At 39.6% G+C, this 23,388-nt stretch overlaps 1 protein-coding gene across 1 annotated transcript in view; it reads right to left on the bottom strand.

The window, feature by feature from the left end:
* The window catches only part of PDZD8 (PDZ domain containing 8), a 53,087-nt gene extending 32,899 nt beyond the window's left edge, over nucleotides 1–20,188 (bottom strand). Inside the window, exon 1 of the mRNA XM_054382535.1 lies at nucleotides 19,293–20,188. Within this exon, the coding sequence (XP_054238510.1) occupies nucleotides 19,293–20,188 (896 nt within the window). The remainder of the gene's footprint in view (nucleotides 1–19,292) is intronic.
* Nucleotides 20,189–23,388: the final 3,200 nt, after the last annotated feature.

Below are 23,388 nucleotides of genomic sequence, written 5' to 3'. Positions count from 1 at the left end.
GGCAGTTCATGTTCAAGATACTAAGTGTTTGACACACGTTATCTCACCACATAACTCTCTCTCTTTGATTAGAATACTCCGAGTTATAGATACCATTCTCGTTTTTCAGTGATAGTGCTTCAGTGTCAGACACAGCCATGATCTGAGGGGAGAAAAGAGGAGCAGAAGCTGCACAGCTGCAGCTCCATCACCAAGCAGACACACGCACATGCAATCCTAACAGCGGTGGCCACAACCCTGCAAAGACATCCTGGACTCTCCACATATCCGAAAAAGTACTTGCAGAGTATTCCTTCTTTCTGTTTTTATTTAGTACTCTCATTTCCCAGCACTGCCTCACGCCTTGGTTTCCATCTTCGGTCACTGACACAGCCTCCCAATGATTATTTCTGTTGCGAAGAGTTACAAATAGCAGGACACAAGCACCACTGCCTGCAGGATGTATCTGCCATTTCATGAGAAAGAAGTCTTTCATAAGTACTGTTCTCTCAACTATCAGAGGCATCTGCTTGTCACATTCAAAGATCACAATGTGTTCAGGAAACAGTCACATGGATCTGAACTGAAGAGTTTCAGAAATCCAAATAAATAATTAAGCAGCCTTTAACTGTCAGCACACTCTTTGGGAGGGAGCTCTGATTCGAGACACTTCGTTTCTGTGCGAGCATCAGCCTCATACAGAGCCATGAGAAAGACATCTCTTTTGTTCTCCTTGTGAATAAATACAACTCAACACTCCAGCTATTTTCCTGAAGTCCAATTCAGCTTCTAACTTTAATTTGGTTCCAAGTTTCTCCCTCATTAACTCCTTCAGGAAGAAGACTGTTTTGAAACTGTTCAAGTAGAAAAAAAAAAAAATCAGTTAAAAACACTTTATTCTTTTAAGTCTCTGTATGACAACTGCAAAGCTGGCAACGGTTTAGGCTTATGAGTGTACCATAAACCAATTCAAAATATGCCTTGTGCATGTAGTATCTGGACTGACATCTTACTCATTATCTTCCTTTATAGTTCCTGAATTCAAAAAAACAATAGAATCATAGAATTGTTTTGGTTGGAAAAGACCTCTAAGATCGAGTCCAACCATCAACCCAACACCGCTCTTGCACAGGTAGGGAAAATACCACCCAGATGACCCCATTATTTTCACTCTGCAAGACTTAGTGCCACTCCAGGTCCTGGCCACCTCCCTGACTATTCCCATCACAATACAAACCACCCCACATGCCTTTCACCAAACACAGACGATGGTATGCTGTTCCTTTTAGGAATGATTTTTACCTCTTCAAAATACAGATTTAACTCAGATTTTGTTAGGTAAAAGCACACTGGAAAGCAATGTCAAGTTTTAACTGAATAAATACTTGTCATTTGCTGAGGTTTTGGGAGGTTTTGTTAGTTTGGGTTTGTTTCCTCAGCACAAATAAACTTTTCAGTCAGTACCAGCAACTGCCCATATGTATTTTCCCAGAATCAAGTAAAAAAACCAAATCAAACCCAAACCAAAAAACAACAAAATTCCATGGGAACTTCAAACTGCTGACCACGATCGGTGACTGCCTCAGTGAGCAACTGAAACAAGATTCCTGGGAGGGAGGATCATAGAAAAAGAAGATCCTATATGTTACCATCTACCTCTCTGGATTTCTGCAAATGCCCAGGCTTAGAAGTGTTTGTATTGATAAGATCTTTCCCTCCCATATATATATACACACATACACCATAACACAGCCTGCAATCTAACAAAAACACAAACCTGGACAAATCTATTTTCAATACTAACAATAAGAACAAACCAAAAAAGGCAACAGAACAGCTTAAAATGTTCCCAGAAGGATGCACATTACCTACCAACATATTCAAACCAAAAATGTCACCTCTCAAGTAACTTCAGGAAAGAGTACAGCACACAATGCAACCTTTTGCTTCACCAAGGAAGAAATATTCCTCAGAACAAGCCATTTATTCTTGGTACATTAAGAAATCAAAATTATGAGCATGTCTGTTTTCAAAATAGACTTTAGTTAACACAATAATGAATTAAAGAAGACAAAAATTGTAAAATACCAATGCAGTTATATACAATAATATGGAAAACTTCAGTGTATGCTGGACTCTGTGCAGCACTACTTAAATTTTCTGCAAATTCAGGATTAAAAATTAGTCTCAACATCATTTGAAATTTACAAAAAGCATTGAAGTCTCGCATTCCTACTACTGGAACCAATTTACAAAACCCTTAGCAGAATAACCTAATATACTACCTATATCCATTGGCATTAGAACTGTACAAAGAGCTAAATACCCAACATTAAATGCATTTTTAATGTTTAAGTGCTGCTCTGAAGCCTTACAATTTTGTAACCTAGCACTTACCTATTTAAGGTAATTTACTGAGAGTCTGTGCATTTCCAAAATAAAACACCAGACAAATTACTATTTCAAATAGATTTCAATTAACTATTAGGTAAGTGAACTGTTGACAGACTATTTAAGTAAAGGGTAACCCAAATTTATCTGGAAAGGCATTCCTACTAGGAACTGGGAAATTAATATAGACCCAGAAAGCAACAGTCAGTAACACAGCGAGACTCTGCTCCCTTGTGCTGCAAAGCCAGATGCTGGCAACCTGCAATCCATGCACATATCCGAGTCAGCATCGGAGGTTCTCCCATATTTTTCCCCAAGACAGGGAAAGCCTGTGAACTATTCCACCTTTTTAAAGCACCAATAACCATGGGCACTCTAAGCAGTGTGTCCTTAGAACCATCAGTGCTGCAATTTTGTTCGGTCTGGCAGGAGCGCAGCGGAACAGCAACTGACATTTTCCTCTGCAGAGAAGCCAAATTCTCCACCTCTGCAACATCTAATTTTCCTGCTGGAAAACAATCATGTCCCCAGACAGAATGTAATAGTGAATTTTGTTTCATAAAGTGTTTGCAGCAGGCACAATAAAGCACTTAATGTCAAAGCAAGGCTGTATTTCATCTTATTAAAGTACCAAAGTAGGCTTTTAGTTAATAATGCAAATAATACCAATTCAGTGAATGAGGCAAGAGATACAACTCTGTTCCCAAGCCCTGCAGACTACAGTATGTTTGGTGATTCAGTATCTCCCTGTCCTAAACTTTCCTATGCACATAAGAGGCAAGTTTCCTACCACCCTGACTTCATTATTATAATGGAGAACTCGCATTGTGTAAGTTCTTGTGTAAATTACCTTGATATAACTTCTTTAATAGCTTTTAAAGTGTATTTTGCTAACCCTCTAATGTTTAGTCCGTCTTTCAATAGCAAAAGGCCACCTTGGAGAAATTCACACTAATGAAAAAAAATAGCATAGTCTACCAAGGAGACTTTATTCCAAAAAGTCTATAAAGAAACTTGGACATCAAGCTAAATGCCTCCGTTAATCCCAGCTGGTCTCTGCCCTCACTGCAGTCACAATCCCAGGACCTGGCGAGTTCTGGTAGGTTGTTTTTATGAATTCAAGGCTCTCAATTTGCAAACTGAGAACAGAAAAAAAAAGTGGTTTCTGTTTGGCTGTCTAGATCTTTAAACGTTCATTCTTTAACCAGTAACCAAAAAAAGTTAGTTACATAAATCGGTTTACCTCCATCGGTGGAGAACAAGCCCGTAACAAACAGTCCACACACTGCTGCAGACAAAGGAAAAAAGGTTTTAAGCCATGACAGTGGTGCTCCTGACAGTGTGAGTGTTGAGAAACATTACCAAAATGTACTTATGAGAATGGTATCCTGAACACTGCTGAGCTGTCACCAGGTTCTCCAAGCTAGATTTCAATTGCAACTATATTAGACCCCTTTCAAACAGAGTCTAATGCTGTCGTCTCTCTTTTTTCAGCAAGGTCGAAAGACAAAATTCATGCTCATGTCACACATCTTTGACCTATAAAGCAGGATTACACCAGCATATTTTTATAGAGATATATATATATATAAATATCTATCTCCAAAAGCTGCCTTTTCAATTCCAAACCTGTGAAATAAAACTAAACTATCTGCAGTACGCTTGATTTTTCTGAGGAAGAGATTTTACTGCCACATGTGTTAACCCTTTGCAAACTTTTAATCTTTTCACCACATCACAGTTGCACGAGAAAACAGACACCTTACACCTCTGCCCCCAGATTCTATTTGGATACAGCAAACTATTAAAAAATAAAAGTGCCTTGTATTAAATGCTCACAGCGTGTTTTCAATGTTTTGAAATCGTTAGTCTCCTTTCACAAATCTGTATTTTTTTTTACCCAGAGGTCCATAATTCAAACAGCAGACTAATAAGAAAATGTTTGTTAAATCCCAGCATTTTAACTTAATATGAATATGAAGAGGAATATCCATCAAGTGAACTTTCTATGACATTTTAGCAAGTAAAAAAAAAAAAGCCTATGAAAACAATATTTAAAGGAAGCTGCCGAACAGCAACAGCGTTTCTCAAATATTGCAAGAAGCAAACAGCTAAAAAAAAAGAAGTCATTTCACATTAGGAATTAGGTCAGATGCCTAGACTGAAAGATAATTAAGATAAAGATACTCAATTAATACATAGGATTAAGGCTATATTTAAAGTAGCATAATACTGAGCTCTTCCATAGATAAAGCACAGCAAAAACGCCTCCAGACACCACGCTGTATATCTCCTTCATGCAAAAAGCTTCTACACTTCATTCATGTCATATTTCAGAAAGCCACACATTTCAGAGTCACTTCAGTGGCTCATTTACTCTCACCACCTCAAAGTCTAGATGAAAATTGCATTAAAAAAAAACCAAAACACCACCAAAAAAAAACCCAAACCAAACAAACTGAGGTTTGTTCCCTTCATTTTAGGTGTTTTCAGCCCCTGAATAATATCATTCCTCTTTCCAGTTTCCAGTTCACCTACTCTGGAACAACACTAATTCAGTGTTTAGTTTTAGATATGTCTGACCTATAGTCCCATTAATTTGTGTTCATTATTCTGTGATAATTCTTTTGTGGTGCTTTAGCTAACTTTTAACAGAGAAGAGAACAGGAGTCTTTTAGACCTTAGTTTAATTAACCTATTACTTAAATTAACTGCTCTCACTTAACTAACTACAGTATTTTTAGTTCATCTATTAAGAACTGAGAAAAATATATATCAGTTTATCTCATTATCTGAAAATGAAAAGCTTATCTCATTATCTTTCCAAAGAAAACCATGTGCTTATGTGTTGCTGTTCATTGCATCTGTTAAGAATATCCAGAATCACAGTTAAAAAAAAGTAATAGCTAAACACAAACTTCAAAAGCTCTCAGAACTCCATTTCCTACTTGGAGAAATAGAAACTTACAGCTTCATTTGTAAATGCAGGAGCAGGCTGGGCTTTTGTAGAGCTTTTGCTAAGCAATGAAAGCATTTCTATAATAAATCCTTGGAAAAGTTTTAAATTACTCCCTGTTTGTTGTTGTTTTGTTTTTTTTTTTTTTAAGATTTTTTTACATATAAAACTGTGGTCTAAAAATTATTGGGTATCTGTTTAGTACCACATTAACCAATTTTACTATATGAATTACAGTACTACTCTACTACCATGAAGATTAAACACTGTCAGGTTTATGACTTTTTTGATCAGGTTACCTTAACTGAACATTTAAAGCTTAAAAAAGCTTAAATAAGCTTAAATAAAGCTTAAATCTTAAATCTCAGAAAGGTCCACGAGTTAGAAAACACAAATATCTTTAGAATAAGGCTGCCTTATATACATTGCAAGTCTTAGAATTGTTTACCACCACACATAAAAATTAAAGTAACAGATTGTGTTTAGTAAGCATCAGTTTACTTTAGCACATGCTACTGGAAGATGCTAGTATCTAAAGTATTTCTGAAATAGTAACTGCTGAATTAATTTTCAGTTTGGGGAGTACTCCAAAGGTTTAACTACCTACAGAAAAGAACTTAAGTAATTTTTAGATAGATTTTTTTTTTTTATCCCAGTCACAAATAGAAGTGTTTGTAAAACGTAGAGGCTTCAAGGAGTGACTGACATCAGATTTTAAGTTATAAAAAAGTCCTCTATTACACTGTGTGGAATTTGAGATATTTTCTTCTACAAGAATTCTAACACATTATAATCCACTCATAAAAAAACATGATCGCATTAAAGATTTTAGAAGTACTTATCAGCTAATATTTATGTTAAGGTTAGGCATTACAATGCAAACACATGTAGCATTCTTCACATTGAATAGCAGAACTCATCCTTCCTTTGAAAAAGAACCCTTTTTGTTTAAAACCCCAAGAAAGTACTTTAAAAAGAAAATAAAAAGAGTTTACAAGAGCAGTTCTCCGGCACCCACCAATTCCACAAGGAACAAAGCTACAGAACTGTGTCAGTATTCATATTCAGGGGACTTTGGTAACTCAAACTATACTCTCATTCAGTATAGAAATCTACTCGTTTTAGCTTTACCCACACCCAAGAAAATGTGGCTTACAAACCACCTGAAAATCATTGCAGTTAAGATAGTAAGTTTATTTTCTAGGAAATTTTATGGAAAACTGCACTCCACCCACTTTGTTACAGGATATTCTGCCACAGGCATGTGAAAGGCTCATAAACATAAGTTCTCAATATATGCACAGTTACTTCTTAAATTAAGACTTAGAAAAGGGGGGGGGGGGGGCGCGGAAATAGGCATTTTATTATTTGGGTTTTTCTTCAAAAAATGTTTCAGACATTTCCAGATTCTCCAACTACAGCCTCATTTCTTACACTGATATCAGCGTCTCCGAGATATCTCACTTCTGATACTCAAGACAAGCAATTTAAACACTCTAAGACCCATCCTACAAGAACAAATAAAAGAGCAAAACATAAATAGTCAAGTAGCTCCTTTCAAAAAGGCTGTACATCACTTTTTTCCTGCTTATGTGACAGAAGTCATTGTAAATATGTGCATTAAAGATTTGCCATTGCTGTCTGTATTCAAATACCCATGGGTAAGAAGGAAAGCTTGAATCACACTTATCAAAGCTACTTTCTTATCAGCACAAAGATTAATTTGACCATGCTCAGACTTTCTTTGCATATTAAGAATATTAGTTTCCCAAAGTCTAAATTGCATAAATACTGAAATAGTTAACTCAATGCAGTCAATGTCTGTTTGATCTCCAAGTTTTGACGTGTTGGGTTTTGGAAGATTTTTTTTTTCAGTAGTATATGACCTTGCTGAAGCCAAGTGTTGGTTCAAGTTAAGAGGAAAAGACCAAATCCTGCTATATTTCAGTCTCAGACAGGACCAAGACAGAATTTCCCTGTCTGACCAGAAAGCCTGAATCATTGTGGCTCTGCTCCAAATGGGACAGAAGATGCAGAATATGCTCTTGTTCACATAGAGCTGGATGAGAGGCAGGTGTGGTTCAGCAACCACCTTTTAGGCATTCAGGAAGAGCAGGAAAAACAAACAAATAAAAACCTAACAAAACACACCCCACCAAATAAACCCAAGTTACTCCAAACATCTACCTTTAGCCAGTTGGACTACAGATTGGTTCCAGTAACTGATGCTAGCAAAACGCCAGTTTTTTCTCACTACAGCAATATATTCTCCCATAAGGTCTCAAGTTTCTCTACAAACATCTTCTCTGGTTAAGAGGAAAATGATGCTGATGATCTAATAGAAACCTAAGCTCTGTACATAACTCATTCATTGAGTTCAGGAGTTTTAATCCTCTGCTCTAAACTCTAGCCAACATCCATATGAAAACTAACAGCATCCTTTTGGACAACTTCAACAGAAAACCACTGCCTCACTGTTGAAAACAGTCTCTCAACAGCTGTAAACCAAAAGTGAAAAAAACATTTGTATCTGTTCTGAATCCTAGACAGGACAGCTTTCCAAGGTTTATCCTCACCCCTCTTAGAAACGCTTGAGCTACAGCAGCTTCTCCTCAATCTACGTTTATACAGTCACTTCTGACAAGACAGGAGATGGCCCAGTTCACACAAAGCTTTCCAAAGTGGTGGAGATAGTATAGCTCAGGATTAATAGAACCTTTTTCAGAGCAGATATTACTGACAGTAAATTCACCTGAAAATTTTAACAGCAATAATTACAAATCTGCTCTACTGACAGCTCGGGTATTCAGACTTCAGTGGTGGGAAGGGCACTGATGGGGGCCAGGGGACACATAATGGCACATACTTGTCAACTGTCCCCAAGCCAAAATGTGTCACCATTTGAGTCACAGCATTTCCACAGAAGCAACCTGTTGACAATCAAATACAGGAGAGTCTTGCAAGATTAAATTACTAGGAAGGGTTCCTGCACTCTGCAAATCGTGCATCACTGATGGCAAGCTACAGTTGGGACCTGTGATTACAGCTGAAAAACCAGCTGCTCAAATTACTATGATCTTCTCCTACCCTCCACATAATGAATTGAGATATTTTCTCAAATTTTCCCTTCTTTCAAAAGGGACAGGAAAGGGGAAGAAAAAAATTAAAAATCTGAGGTTTTGTAGTATTGTTTTAAAACAATACTACTGCCTAACACTGCTGTTCCCACCCCACCTCCCCTTGTAACCCACTGGGCTCTTCGCTTGGCAACATTAGAATTTGTTTTGTGTATTCTTACATACTGCATTAAGTAGTGTTAGCAAGCATGCAGAGTTGTTAAAAAACAAAACAAAACAAAACAAAACACCAAAACACCAAACTTGAAGTTTTCAGAGTTACACTGCATCATTTCCACTCTTTAATTACTAAAGAGTTATTCACCAAACCGGATCATTCACAGCGGAGAGTCAAACACCACTACGAAGCTTTCTGCCATGTCACTGCAAGACTATGAACTTCCATTTCTAGTCTTCCTGGTGCATAGCTCTGGCAAACAGGAATAATGGTTTAAGTCATTTATTACACAAGTGACATTCATGTAAAGTCCATTTTAGCTCTTGCTACAAAGCAGTTTACAGTTAAAAAAATATTACATATAAAGTGTATTTGAGAAGATATTTTTCAAATGTTTTAGCATCATTTAAAGCTTCTTATACACGTGACATTACTTATTGTTAAGTATAAGCATCTGCCTGAATTTCAGTGACACTGGCAAACACCAGATCCTTGTACTTAATGCCATTACAAAAGCAGATCCTAATATTTGTACACATTTCCTTCTGAATGGGCATTTTTCATAGCTATGTTGCCTTTTAAACTGATACAGAAAGATAGCTTTAATGTCAAGCTTCAATGCAAGTTAAAAAAAGCCAGGAACAAGCTATATAAGTGTTATGATTTCCATTAGACATCCCCAGATGATCTTAAAATAGTGGATGGAAATGAAGAATTTATTGTGTAAAATTATGTAAGTTTTACAGCTAAGCAAGACAAAATTGCTTAAAAAAAAAGTACTCCCAAATGATTCTCCTAATTCAATTTTATGCTAGTCATCTCTCGCAATTAATTACTGTCTTTGAGTAAGTGCAACAGTCTGATTATCATCAGCAGATCTCTGCAACACACTCTTTATTGCAGACAGATTTTTATGGCATCTGGAAAGTCTTCAAAAGTGTGAAAACTGTGTTGCTGTAGTAGGATCCCTCTATCTTCCACTACACAAAACAGCTTTAAAGGGAGAGGGCTGAGTGCACTGCTCCTCATAGACTGCTCTGCTCAGCTGTACCGTGGCTACAAGCTGAACAAGAGAAGTAAGAATTTGTAAAGGTAAGTTGTTCCCATGTAGTTTTAAGACTAAAATGAATTGAAACAGCTGAGCTAGGGGTAAAAAAAAAAACCAACAAAGTAGGTCTCCAGAACCCAATCTAGAATTGAAACCAATTTCTGCCGTTCTCTCATCTCACAAAAAATGAGGGTTTTTTTCCTTTCTTTTCCTCCCTGCTATACCTAGCACCTCCTTAGCAGTTTTCATAGCTATGTATGGCCAAAGACAGGTCACAAATGCTGCCACGTTCTAGCTGGGTCCTGCAGTACACAAGAAATGCAATCTCCAGCCCTCCAGCCCAGGCAGGGCAAGAATAAGAATCCTTCCAGGAAGAGTGCTCAGGGAAGCAGATGCACTGAAATGCCTTTGTGCGGGTGTGATACCGAAGTCTGAGCTACTAAACCCAGCACAGCATATACCTAACTTGCTGGGTAGAGCAATTTAGGAGCACCCACATCCCATGACACTATATGCACAACCACTTCACTGCTGGTTGGGGATTTTCTTTGCAACATGTTTGTCAATTGAAGTCTTCCTTAGTTTTGTTTTGTTTTGTTTTAACTAATTTACTAGATACACTGCCTGGAATCACTGAACATCTTGAAGGTCTGAATTCTAGCCTAGGTTAGATTTGCTTGTGTAACAACTGCAATTTGTTCAACATTGAAGGTAAATACCAACAGGAAAAGCTTCTGAGATTTGTGTGGGTTTTACTCATGTCTCTAGTTTAACCAGAAACCCAGCAAAAACTACTCAAAGACATTAATTGTAAATTCTGTGTTCACCTTAGTATGTCACAATTAACCTGACAGATGTTTCTAAAACAATGACTCCCAAATCCTCTTCCCAGGAAGTGGCATCCACACTCATTTCTAAACCGAGAATTTTTCTGTTGTTGTAAACAAGTTCTCTTCAACCCTCAACCAACCAAACAGACACTTTCAGAAGAGCCTTCTGAGCACTGATATTTATGGAGCACACAGAATGGAATCTGCTCAGAAAACTAATTGTTCCCAGCTAACATTTACAGTATTGGATCACTGCTTTCTTCTGGACAAAGGCACAGTTTAAGAACACCATGCAAAGGTTTTTTGTAGTTCTGCAAAGGAATGGATTTTAGCAGACTGGGGTGGCACAAATTATCTATTCATATATCAAAGCACATAGGTATGTAACATACTAATTTTAGACAATAAAATGTATTAATCCTTGAGGAGTTTTTAATTGAAAGCCTTTTGCTATTTGCTAAAGAACAGTAATATCAAGAACAACCAAATGGTGAAACAGTTTTAATCAAACAAGTGTGAACACGAACTGTAAACACAGGAGCATACTGGGTGACTTCAGGCAATCTCTGCAGGAATGCAGAATAAGCAGTTCCCCATAGAAACCCTGTAACATGAAAGGACTAGCTCCAACAGTGAAATCAGCAGCCTGAGACTAAGCTTCACCACCAACGGAGCACCACACTGATTACTAAAACCTACTGTCCTTACCCAAGCTGCTTAAGAGCTTTATAATCAAGTATCATTTGCTAAATAAAAAAAGATTAACTATCTCACGTGTTTAATATAGATAAAATAGGTCATACATTTTGACATCAAATAAGCTAAGGGGAGCTTGTATCAGCCACCCATTTTTACAGGTAAATTCTGTGCCTCTGCTGTTTGAGGTAATCTCCTTCAAGGAAAATCCAGTGTTCAGTTTTGTGTGACAGGTAGAGGGAACATTAGTCATACTAACTATCCACAGGAACTAAAAGCCATAATACAGCCTGTACAAGGTAATTCAGCCCAACTCTAGTGCTTGAACACACTTACCTGCTCCAACAGACAGGCTCAGAGCCAAACTCACACACTGGATGCCTACAGTATCTCAGGTAATGAGATTAACTCCTGCATGCCCTATGTTTGCTTTGAAATAAGTTACCTTTCAAAAGATAAAAAGTACAATTGCTTGTTTCAGATTACAAAGAACTGAAAGCTATATAAGTTATGACAAATGAATAAAAAAAAGTATTCTCACTGAGCAAGATCAGCTTAAATGGTCATGATTGGGGTTCAGATGAACAGAAGTGTTAAGTCTCAATGCTAGTGCATGCAAAACACCATGAAGTACCAAGTGAATCTTAATAGATTTTTCAGAGCTTTCACTCATTATCCACATGAAAGAAGTTCACTGCAGGACTAAGATCACATAATTTTAAAAGACAAAACAAATGAGTTAAATGAGGTGATTTTCATTTCATTACTATTGCACAAAGAATCTTTATATCCTGTTTCAAGTTGCAGGAGGTTTTATCTTCCTGTCAGGTCAATTAACCTCAGTGCTTATCGGATTGATATCTGCAGCAAAAGCAAAGAGTAATCAGCAAAACTTATTCTTTTATGTCTTCAGCCATCTCTCCCTCCAACTGAGATAATTTATTTTTGGGTCTCTGATCTCCCAGTTTCTTCACTAATCAACCTCAAGTCAATGACATCAAGTCATTTCCCTACCCTTGCAGACAAAAAGAAAATGGAACATTTGTTAACTAATCATAGGAAAAGGCTCACTCCCAACCTGAGAAGAATTCCACCTGTACCCTGGAAATTGTCCAGTATGTAGCTGATCATTCATTAGATCTGTCTTTGGAACAAATGTCACACTAGCCTTCTTTCAGAATTAGCTCTTCCCAGTGTGAAGCTCTGCTGGAGCTGGGGAAGATGGCTAAAAGGATTTTAAACCCCTAGAACAAATAGGTTTTGAATCTAGATAAGGAGATTTACATACATACTTTGTACCACATACTTTCATTTAGTGTGAAGAAACATGTATTTAGCAGCCCTCTAGACAATGTATATCTGAGATAAACCACTCCCAGAATAAAGACAGTAACAAACTACATTACAAAAAGCTTCCTTCTATACTGAAGAAATACAAATCTGTTATGTCCTGGGGGTTGGTTTTGTTTCCTGCGTGTCAAATTGCCTATAGATCCGTTTATCTAGCTCCTGTATGAGTAAGAAAAACTACTTGTCCATATGCTACAAATGTAATCTACTACACATGGAAAGATCTGCCCACAGTCAGACCTACTGATTCAAAGTATAGTTGCTTTGCCATTAGTGGAACAAGTCATTGTGCTGGCTCATTCAGAGCATTACCTCTCTAGGACAGTCTGAAAATCTACAACTATCACTTTACCCAGGAGCAGCACTGCAGCAATTTTTGCAGGGCAGAAAAAACACTCAGATTCTGGGGAGGAGGGCATTAATGCTTTTAAATATTAGATTGCTGCACCTAAACCAGGCACAGTATAAGTTAAAAAAAATAAAAAATAAAAAAATATATATATATATAAAAGTCCTCCTCTTTCAGCAGCAACAGGAATGAGAACTTCACAAACAGGAGTGCTTTACACAGATTTAACTAGTAAGAGAGATTCCTATCACAGCTACAGTAGAAATCCACTTAAGAAAAGAATCTCCATATCCTCTCCCTTTTGGAGAAGCTGTAGGGGAAGCAGCTAGATCTACAGGCTGCTGATTTCTGCAGTTAAGACATGCTCACATTCCCAAGCTCTACTATTATTTCTGATTCTCTCAGTATAACCTCATCATATGAATAATATATAAATATATACACTTTCTTTAATTTAATACTTTTTCCAATACCGCTCTTACCGTATTATGAAGTCATTTCTATTATAAAACACACTTCAAATCAATAGCTACTTACATTACTAAAGTTCTGCCAAAATAAAAAACTGCTGTGTAACTCTCAAATTGCATCCTATAATGGTAAATTAAAATAGGCTTGTCTAATTATTCTTCCCTGTGAAATTCAATATAGCCTCAGCTCCCAAATAAAGCACAAAACTATTTAATATGACTAATTATATTGCAGATGATCAGTTCTAAGGATAATTCATATTGGAAAGGACCTCAGGAAGTCATCTAAACACCTGATAGAGAAGTGTTAAAAGTAATCCTTTGTGAATTACTTCTAAGGAAAAGAGAGCTATTCCACTCAGTGGTAGCATACATTAAAGTAAAGCAAAGTATAGCTTCTCAAACAGGCTATTATCAATACAAATTACAAGCTTTTTTAATTAACAAACTGAGAAAACAAACTGAGAAACCAAGTGTTCTTAAAATGTACAGAACTGACTCACTGCTTTGGCAATAATCTGCTCTGAAGCTAAATGGATGAACTTGCAAGACCTTAAATTTAAAAAAAACCCTGTAGCTGCCAGACTATTTTTTTCCCCCCACACTGCTTAAGAAATATTGGGAAATTAAAGTCTAGAGGGAGACTAGACTAAAAGTACTTTCTCCTTATCCTTTTCACACACACAAAGGGCTTTCTATCTTCATTATGGCAAAGTGTATTTTTACTGTCCTGAAACCAAAACTCTCCAAAACCTATGCAAAGCAAGATCAGGACCTATTCAAAACAAAACTACAGCTAACTGTTAAGGCCAGGCTAGACAGCACAACAACCTATATACCTAACATGATGGGGAGAGTATCAAGCTTGCCATTAAGCAGTTTAATAATAGGTTAATTAGCAAGGTACAGCTCATTGGAGACCTAACAGAGATGACCCCATGACAACAACAAGAGCATAAGCAAGGAAATGGACACCTGAAACAGTCCTCATTATGCATCTGTGAACACTAAACATGCTATGGCAATTCTAACAACTACAGCTTAGTGCTAATCACTATCCTGCTATTAAAAGGACATGATATAAAAACTAAACCAAGCATGAACAATGTCTATAGTACTACTTTTAAAGAACTGTTGCTGGATCCAGGACACTAGACAAAATTCCACTTTGTGCTGATCATTAGTATCAGAGTCTCACAGTATATCAGACATCGGAAGGGACCTCAAGAGATCACCAGGTCCAACCCCCCTGCCAGAGCAGCATCACTTAGGGTAGTCTGCACAGGAATGCATCCAGGTGGGTTTGGAAAGTCTCCAGAGAAGGAGACACCACAACCCCCCTGGGCAGCCTGTTCCAGGGCTCTGTCACCCTCACTGGAAAGAAGTTTCTCCTCATGTTGAGGTGAAATCTCTGTTCTAGTTTGAACCCATTGTTCCTTGTCTTATCACTGTGAACCACCAAAAAGAGCCTGGCCCCCTCCACTTGACACCCATCCCTCAGATATTTATAGACATTGATCAGATCCCCTCTCAGTCTTCTCTTCTTCAGAATAAATAGCCCCAGGGCTCTCAGTCTCTCTTTATAGGGGAGATGCTCAAGTTCCCTAAGCATCCTCGTGGCTCTCTGTTGGATTCTCTCCAGCAGTATCGACCTGCTCTAGTATCCTGCTCTAGTAACAGAAACCTGTGTGAAAAAGGATCAAGTCAAGTAATGTCTATGGGCAAGACTGACTGAGTATGGCTCCTGAGAATGACAGCATTAGAGATTCTGGGACAGCAAGACAGCTGGTGGGTCTAAGGCTGCTCTGCAGAACACCAATAGTCAACATCAAAATCAGCCATTGAGGCAGTCAAGGTTTTCCATGCTCATTCTCGAGCTCTACTCACTGGTCTTAGGAAAAAAAATATTAAACAGTTAATTCAAGAATTATGGAACATGTAGAGCCAAATAAATGATACTTACAATTTTTTCTACCTTACTGAGGTTTGAGCTAGTTGTATAAAAAAAAAATCTTGACTGACAGTTATCTAGTTTTTCAAGAGTACACCAAAACTTACATATATTGGAGAAGAAGAAAAAAAGTCATTTTAGGTCTTCCCCACATCTGAACAAAGAACTTCTGACAGATCACAAAGTTTAAAGAAAAGCTGTTTGCATTTCTATTACAAAGGCACAAAAAATACCTTAAGATTAAAGTGAATTATAAATAGTAGTGACTCTTGCTACTCTCAAATTAATTGCACAAACCCTTTCCCATCCATGACTACAGAAAAAAAAGTCCACAATTCACTGAATTTTACCAGCAGCCTTGCTTGCAGAGAGTTAACCAAATCCTGCTACATGAGCAATCACCATTCAGTGGCAAAGCAGCTTCCAAATAGGGTGTTTTGTAGGACACAACCACATTTCTTAGAGTCAAAGAAAAGTTTAGAATAAAATGCAAATTACCACTTATTTGTTTATCCCTCCTTTTTCAATGAGTACACAATTGGCTTTATAAAGAAAATTGTACATAACAATGTTAGGTGAACTTCTCTGACATCTAAGAGCACACCAGGGATGCAAGATACCTTCTTCCACATTCAAGCCACAGTTATGTACATTGTACTCCTAGCAACAGATTATACAAGAGAAAATGATCTTGCTAATCATTGTTTTGCTGTATCAAATTTTATACTTCACTGGAAAGAATACAAAAGTGTATGAGTAGTAATTTGGCTGCAGCAAGAGACAGCACACACGTGATTACAATGGGTTTTTTAATGACATATTTCACAATCAAGTAACAGAGATGGGGGGAATTTGCCTTACACAAACTTGTAGGATGTTCAAAATCAACTACTGGCTAAAGTCCTCTTCTTTTGCCCATCACTACCAAGTAATAACCTCTAGAAATTGCCCGAAGCACACAGTAAATGGCACATTTTAATTTTTAATGCTACTTAGCATCCGGAAACGAGATAAAACTCCCTAGTGGCCTTCAATCTGAAAGCCAGCAAGGTAACAAAGTGCCCCTTTTAACCAACTGAAAAGGAACTCCTCAGCTCCAAGTGCTTGTTTACAAGGTTGTAATTACCGCTTTTCAAAGCTTTATTTACAAAGTTACTTGAGCGTGAGTTGAGAGACATCAAAAAGGTTTTGAACTACACATGGAAGTAAATACTCTCTACTTCAACAAAAGCCATACAGGCCACATGAAAAAAAAATGGAGGGAGGATAAGCACATTCTCTGTAGATGAGAAATTGTTAAGCTTTAAGAAAGGTAAGAGGCTATTAAGCAGTTGTGAAGCTCTCCTGACTTCTTTCTATACACGCTTTGCTTAGGAATATATTAACATGCCATAACCCCAAGTCAAGGTATTCTATTTAAAACACCAAGCTTTGCATCTTATCAGCAGGGATTTTGATTTTCCAAGTTAGTTCTCCATACCATCTAAACCATGACATAGAATCAGTCAGGGTTGGAAGGGACCACAAGGATCAGCTAGCTCCAACTCCCCTGCCATGGGCAGGGACACCTCACACTACAGCAGGCTAGCCAGAGCCTCATCCAGCCTGGCCTTAAACACCTCCAGGGACGGGGCCTCAACCACCTCCCTGGACAACCCATTCCAGGATCTCACCACTCTCACAGTGAAAAACTTCTTCCTCACATCTCAATTCCCAACTATGCCACCACGTAGGAGTGTCATACTACTCAGCTGTTACCCAGTGTTGCTGTCTAGGGATCTACCTGCATAAACTTGGAGACATGCTGCTGGAAAACACATTTGCAGTCTGTGTTCCACAAAACCTTGGGCAACTGTTGACAGCTAAAGGCTCTTAGACAGCTAAGAACTGCCACACAGGGGTCTGTGCTCAGACTTGCAATCTTAAAGGCAAAATTCTAGGCAGCTAGGACAACCAATGACTCAATCTTCCTCCCTTAAGACAATTTGATTGCTGAGCATTAAGCTTAGTGTCCTGCCTTCTCCCTTCACCACAGAGCATGTCAGAATGACGTATGCAGAACGTGGCATAAAATTCAAAGGTCAAAAGCACCATATACAGGGTGGGACATTGTTTCACTGAACATCTGCCACCCTCTGTTACTATCTAGTGTAAAAAACAGCCATGACATTGTATTTCCCTCTCAAGCATTCACAAACTCCCTGCTCCTGCTAACTTAAGAGAAAAAAAAGTAACATAACAGTTCATTCTTAGTTCTATAATAATTTAATGTTTCCTATACTGTTCTCAGTGTCAGTTACTTTCTATCCTCCCACTTCTACTCATTTCTGTCTCAAACACTGTGCTCCACTTGCTTCTTTCCTTATTTCCCCCCTCAGTCCCTTTAACATGGCAGTGGCTCACACATGCCTCATGCATTCTTTCTGCCTCAGAAAGTTTGACACATATGTGAAAAATTCATTGCTTCTAAATAAAGAGAGCACCCTACTGCCCAGAGGTATCTCCCAAAGGAAGAATGAAGATCTCTGTATTGCTTTGCTGAAGGGGAGGAGCACATCATCGATTCTACAGGCACCCTAAAAACTTGTCTAGAGAGTGTAAAGAGCATCTGCTCTACCTGCTCTTCCTAGGTATGCTGAGAGTGCTCACTTCTTTGGGGGTCATGCCCTTAATATGCCACACTCACTCTGCACCATCACTGTGTCATCCCAGCCTCTCCTTTGGGTTCTCCACAATTAACACCTTCAGTCTCTTTCCAACACAGTAAAGAGAATGGAAACAAACTTGCCCTGGACAGATTCCCTGCTGTCCAGCAGCTGCTCAATTCAGTACTTCAACATCTAAGAGCACTACCACATTACTTGAAGATACTACTTACTGTCCTGTCAGGGGTTTCCAAATCTTGGATACTTCACACATCCACTTTCATGAGAATTCTTATAGACTGCAGCAGAACCAGCTTTAGAAATTACATCACCTCAAAGCTAATTACCCTTGAAATAGCCATTTGCAGTTACTCATCTCTGATGAATTTCAGAGGAATGTGGTAAATAAAACAAAAATCCTTACTTAACACATAATGCAAGCTACAAAGAATGAACAAAGGAGACAGGAAAAGAGTGATAAGACAAATGACTGAAAGAGAACATGGTACCTGCAGAGTGATTAAGACATTCAACATCTTTTAATCAGAAATGGGGGTAGAATCAAACTAAAGATGCTGCTTCCTACTAATGCTGCAGAAGTATCACTGATCATCTCACTACATTCACTGCATAATGCAGTCTGTGCTGCAGAGTGTGCATTTATATATATAAAAAAAAGTCTTACAGGGGAAAAAAAAAAAAAAAAACAAGAAAAGACCAAAAAAAACAAGAAGTCTCCCAGTGTGGTTTTACTTGCCACAATTGTGGCAATACTTCCCTTATCAACTTTTAGTTTCCCCAAAGTTACTGAAGGAATTCAACAAACCTGAAGAGGACATCATCTATCATGGGACCTCAAAAAAATTCCCAAGAAAATGAACTTTATCCTTTCATTAAGTAACAATCATCTTGCCTCTATAGGTAAGCCACAAGTCTTGCCCAGGTGGCTCACCAGTGTCCAAAGCTTGACAGAAGGAGACCCCAAACACACATGCTGTCCACGAATCCATCCCTCTACCTTTTCCAAATCGGGATATCATGGTCCTATTGTTGGACACTTGGCAGAAATTCCCAAAATTAGATGCCTACTAATTCTGTCATTTAATTACACAGTTTGGGGCGTATCACAATCTCACTGTGTAATGTCTTCTTCACCCATCATAAACAGAGAACGATGCTTACTGTCACAGAAAGGTTTTGCTATCAGACAAGCAAAGTACAAGTACCTCTACTGCAGAAATGCCAACAGAAAGCTCTTTTTACTTATTAAGACAAAAGAGCAATTCTAAGGCACACCACACAAAGTACCACTGAGGGACGCAGGGCATCTTACCTGATTTTGTAATTGGGTAAGGTGTGCTTGCGTTTAATAACTTTCTTGAACTGGTTCACTATGATGGAAGTGAGCTGCGGCATGGGCCGCCCTTCAAACTGGGACTTCACTTCAAACAGTATCACAGGGTCATCCATGAAAGAGAAGGACCAGTGTGTGAAGGGCAGGCGTGTGAAGACCAGCTTCAGCTTCCCCATCACCCTGGAGATCTTGACAAAGAGGTAGGCCGACTTGCCAAAGACCAGGTCAGCATCAATGGCCAAGTGGAAGCCACCGTTGTACTCCAGGTCTACCTCAAAGCCCAGCTCCTCGGGCGTACCCTCTTCGTTGCAGGCCACCGGATGAATGAGCTTGACAGATTTGAAGATGGGAAGGACATCGCCGAGAGAGACCTCCCTAAGGCTGAGTCCCTCCAGCACCTTCCCTGTCATCTTGGCCTGGAGCAGCTCCTCAAACTCCACCTTGATCTTCTTGGTGACCCAGTTCCTGACCAGGGCCGTGTCCCTGAGCTCCCTGAAGAGGAAGAGGAAGATGGCATTGAGGAAGTGGCACGTCTCCTCACGGGAGGAGGGGGCCGGAGGGGGCTCTGGCTGCTGCTGCTGTTTGGCGCTGGGCTCCGGGCCCGAGGTAGCGGCGGGAGCCGCGGCGGCGGCGGCCGGCGCTGAGGCCGAGGCAGGGGCTGGCTCCGGAGACGAATGGTTGCCGGCCTGCTCCGTGCCCTGGAGGTAGTCCCTGAGGCTGCACTCAGCCGCGACACGGGAGTAGAGGAGGCGACCGCGGGCTCCGTCCGCCCCTGGGGTCTCCGGCTTCTTCCTGTAGAGGAGAAGGAGCTGGAGCAGGAGGGTGAGGAAGCAACCGGCTAGCGCCGACAGCAGGATCACATAGACCTCCAGCATCCTCGCCTCGCCCCGCGCCGCGCCGCGAGCGCGCTGCCCTCACCACGCCGCCGCCATGGCGGGGGCCGCGCCCGCAGGCCGGCGTTTAACGGCCGCGGCCGCCCCAGGCAGCCTCATCCGGGTCCCCCCACCGCCCTCTCCGTGGCGGCCGCCAGGGGGCGGGGCGGGGGCGGGGCCAGCCAACGGCGGGACGGCTTTGCCCTCCGCGCAGCCTCATTGGAGGAGCTAGGGAGTTACGTCACGGCGCCGCTCAGGGTGGTGGCACAGGGTGTGGGGCACATGCGCATGGCGAGAGTTGTCTGGGTGCGTTGTGGGCAATGTAGGCGATGGCGAGCCGCTGGGGTCACCGCCGCTCTCTTCTGACAGAGCGGGCGAGATTCCAAAGCCTGTCCCTCGACACGGTCACTCGGGACGGGGGCTCTGGGACATCGTCGCCCGCAGCGGTATTTGAGGCATCAGCGCAGAGCCGGGGAATGGAGAGGGAAAACGTCCCGCCTGTGGGCAAGAGGGCTGGTGTCGTTGGGCACTTCGTTGCCCAAGGAGCATAAGATTGATGAGAGAAAAAGGACATTTAATCCTTTCCAAAATAGGCAGACAGATGCTAATTGATTTAGTAAAATTGCTCTGTAGAGGGGGAGGGCCGACATTTGTTTTCATGGGAGTTCTGTGAGTTCTAGAATCTCTTCTCGGTTTCCTGCTGATAGGAGATGCTGAGAACACTTAACAGATGACATTCATCTGTATCTGCTCTCATTGGTGATAAGATAGAAATATGGTTCCATGCTCTTGATCTATTTGCAACTGCTTTAAAGATATCATTAAATAAAGTAAAGCCCCCAACCAATACAGGGTGGAATAGAAAGAAAATAGGAGAAATTTGCACAGCAGCATCATGTTTCAGCCTGTGCTGTCCATGAGATCGCTGTTGTCTTGTGTTTAGGACTGAACTACTGCAACCACCAAGGACAGCCACCTCTTCATAGGGCAGACTGCAGCTTCATTGCTTTCTTGTCAGAGACAAGAAAAGGAGGAAGCATATAACCCATTCAGGGGAGGCAAACAGGCAAAATCCATGCAGGAAGCAGGGCAAGTGGCAGCTGATCAGCCTGAGGACCAAGAAAACATTTATAGAAACTGTATTGAAAACAATGAACAAGGATAGAATGAGGAAACGTGGCATGAGGAAGTGCTACACTGGTGGGAAGAAGGTGCAGAGACTCTCTGGAAGAGCTGGTTTTGAACATTTTGAGACTAATCCAAAAGAACCATTTTATTCAAATTTGGTTTACAGAAGTGTTATAAAGTAACCATATCTTTTTGTCTGGAACATACAAACTTACTTGCAAAACCTCTGTTATTCTAATCCAGCAAGCTCATTTAAAGGCTAGATCAAATCTGTACATACTGCTGGAGAATACACTGTGGTAGCTACACGTTGTTTTTATAGGTGCTTCCCTTTGTCAGGACTAGTCTTTTTTTTTTCAGTCTTGAAACAGAAGTTTTATGGTTTCTGAAAGACAGTCAGAATTAAGACAAAAGCTACTTAAATGATAGTTAAATATTTGGCTAAAATATTCTTAGATAACATTGTCTTTTAGTAGAATAAAAGAAAACTCAAGCTCACATATTTGGGATTTTTTTTCTTTGCCAACTTCCAGAGCTACTGAAAAATGCAAACAAGAGGAAAAGAAAATGTGAAATTTAAATGCTGGGAAGATAAAAGCTGTCTTCCCCCTTCCCCTTTATAAAGTGTGTAGGGTGAGAGGATTGAAAGGCTCTTAATGGCATAGCACTGCGGTTTGAAACTAGAGATTCAGATTATGAATTTTTTATAGGTCTTGTGACTGCAAGTTGAAATGCCTGGGTGTTTAACAGAGCATTTCTATAGAAATACCAGAGAGGTCATTAGTCCAACATTTGAGCTGCTCTGTTACGGGCCTTTACCATAGCTAATACAGTAAGAATGGAAAGGTTTTGGATTTGCAACTAAATGGCTTTTCAGATAAGGAATAATATATTCAGAAAGGCAATAGCAGCCTTGGGTTTGGGTCCGGATGAACAGCAGGAGGAGAAAGAAAAAAATAAAAGTCACATTGCAGATGTCTCAATTGAGTATTTTCTGTTAAACAAGCAGAATGGGAAATTTGGCACATTTTGTGCACCTGATGGCAGCTGAAGAGCCTCAGAAATGTTCATTTCTGTAATCGCTTTTCTCCTCTCTCAGGAACATTTTCAACAGGAGCTGTGTTATCTTAATGACAAGTTATGAAGCAAGAATCAGGCATGTTTTAGCATTTTCAACAAGAATAAAAGAGAAAGGGGAAATAGCAGCAAATGTGTTAACGTGAATACAGAAAGGATGTGCAAAAATGTTCTGTAACAAAATGGCATTGAGCAAAGGAAATTACGTAAATTTGTCAGGTAGAGGAGAAAAAAACCCAACACCCAGGCTCATCTTAATACCATCTAAAAAGGGCCTTTAAGAGCATATTTTACTTTGGCTTCAATTTGGAAATTGCTATTTACATGGTCTGGAAGCTGCAATAAATAGGTGTGTGGAGTCTTGCTGATTTTCACCCTGGTTACAGAGAGCTTTATAAAATGGTGCACAATATACTCAGCTATTTGCACTTTGAACAGCTGGAAATTATTAAATAGAATTTTTAAAAACCCCATAAAATAAAAAATAGACATGCAGAAAAACCCACACCAAATATGTGTATTTAATTATTATTTTTTTAAGTAGCCTGACTAGATTATTTTTCAAAGCAGGAAGTGCTGAGTTATTTTGTAATGCGTGGGGTTTGTGATTTTCTTCATCACTGGACTGGAGTCGTTGCCTGCTTTTGCAATATCTGTTGGCAAAATTATTTCATTTTTTGTCTGGACCTCCTATTGGTTTTGTATTACATCTTTTAGAGATCAAAATCAGATTATTGTTCTCATGGTGCTGCATGAAACAGGATTTAGAAAGTGATTAGGTAAATTCATGAGGGGAAAAAAAAGCAGTAAATCTGTTGAAGGCTGTTAAGTACAAAGATTGCTAGGAGTTACACTGGTGACAGGCTGCTGGGGATGTGCTTTACTTTTGATTGTCCTCAGGCATCTGCAGTTTCAAACAGGATGCACAGAGAGCTGCTGATCTGGTTCATTTCTGAAGAGTTGGGGTTTGTTCAGCCTGGAGAAGAGAAGGCTTATTG

The sequence above is a fragment of the Indicator indicator genome, chromosome 7 (assembly GCF_027791375.1).
Source record: "Indicator indicator isolate 239-I01 chromosome 7, UM_Iind_1.1, whole genome shotgun sequence".
In the NCBI taxonomy this organism is placed as follows: domain Eukaryota; kingdom Metazoa; phylum Chordata; class Aves; order Piciformes; family Indicatoridae; genus Indicator; species Indicator indicator.
The sequence above is the reverse complement of the archived record's forward strand: the minus strand, read 5'-3'. Positions and strand labels throughout refer to the sequence as shown.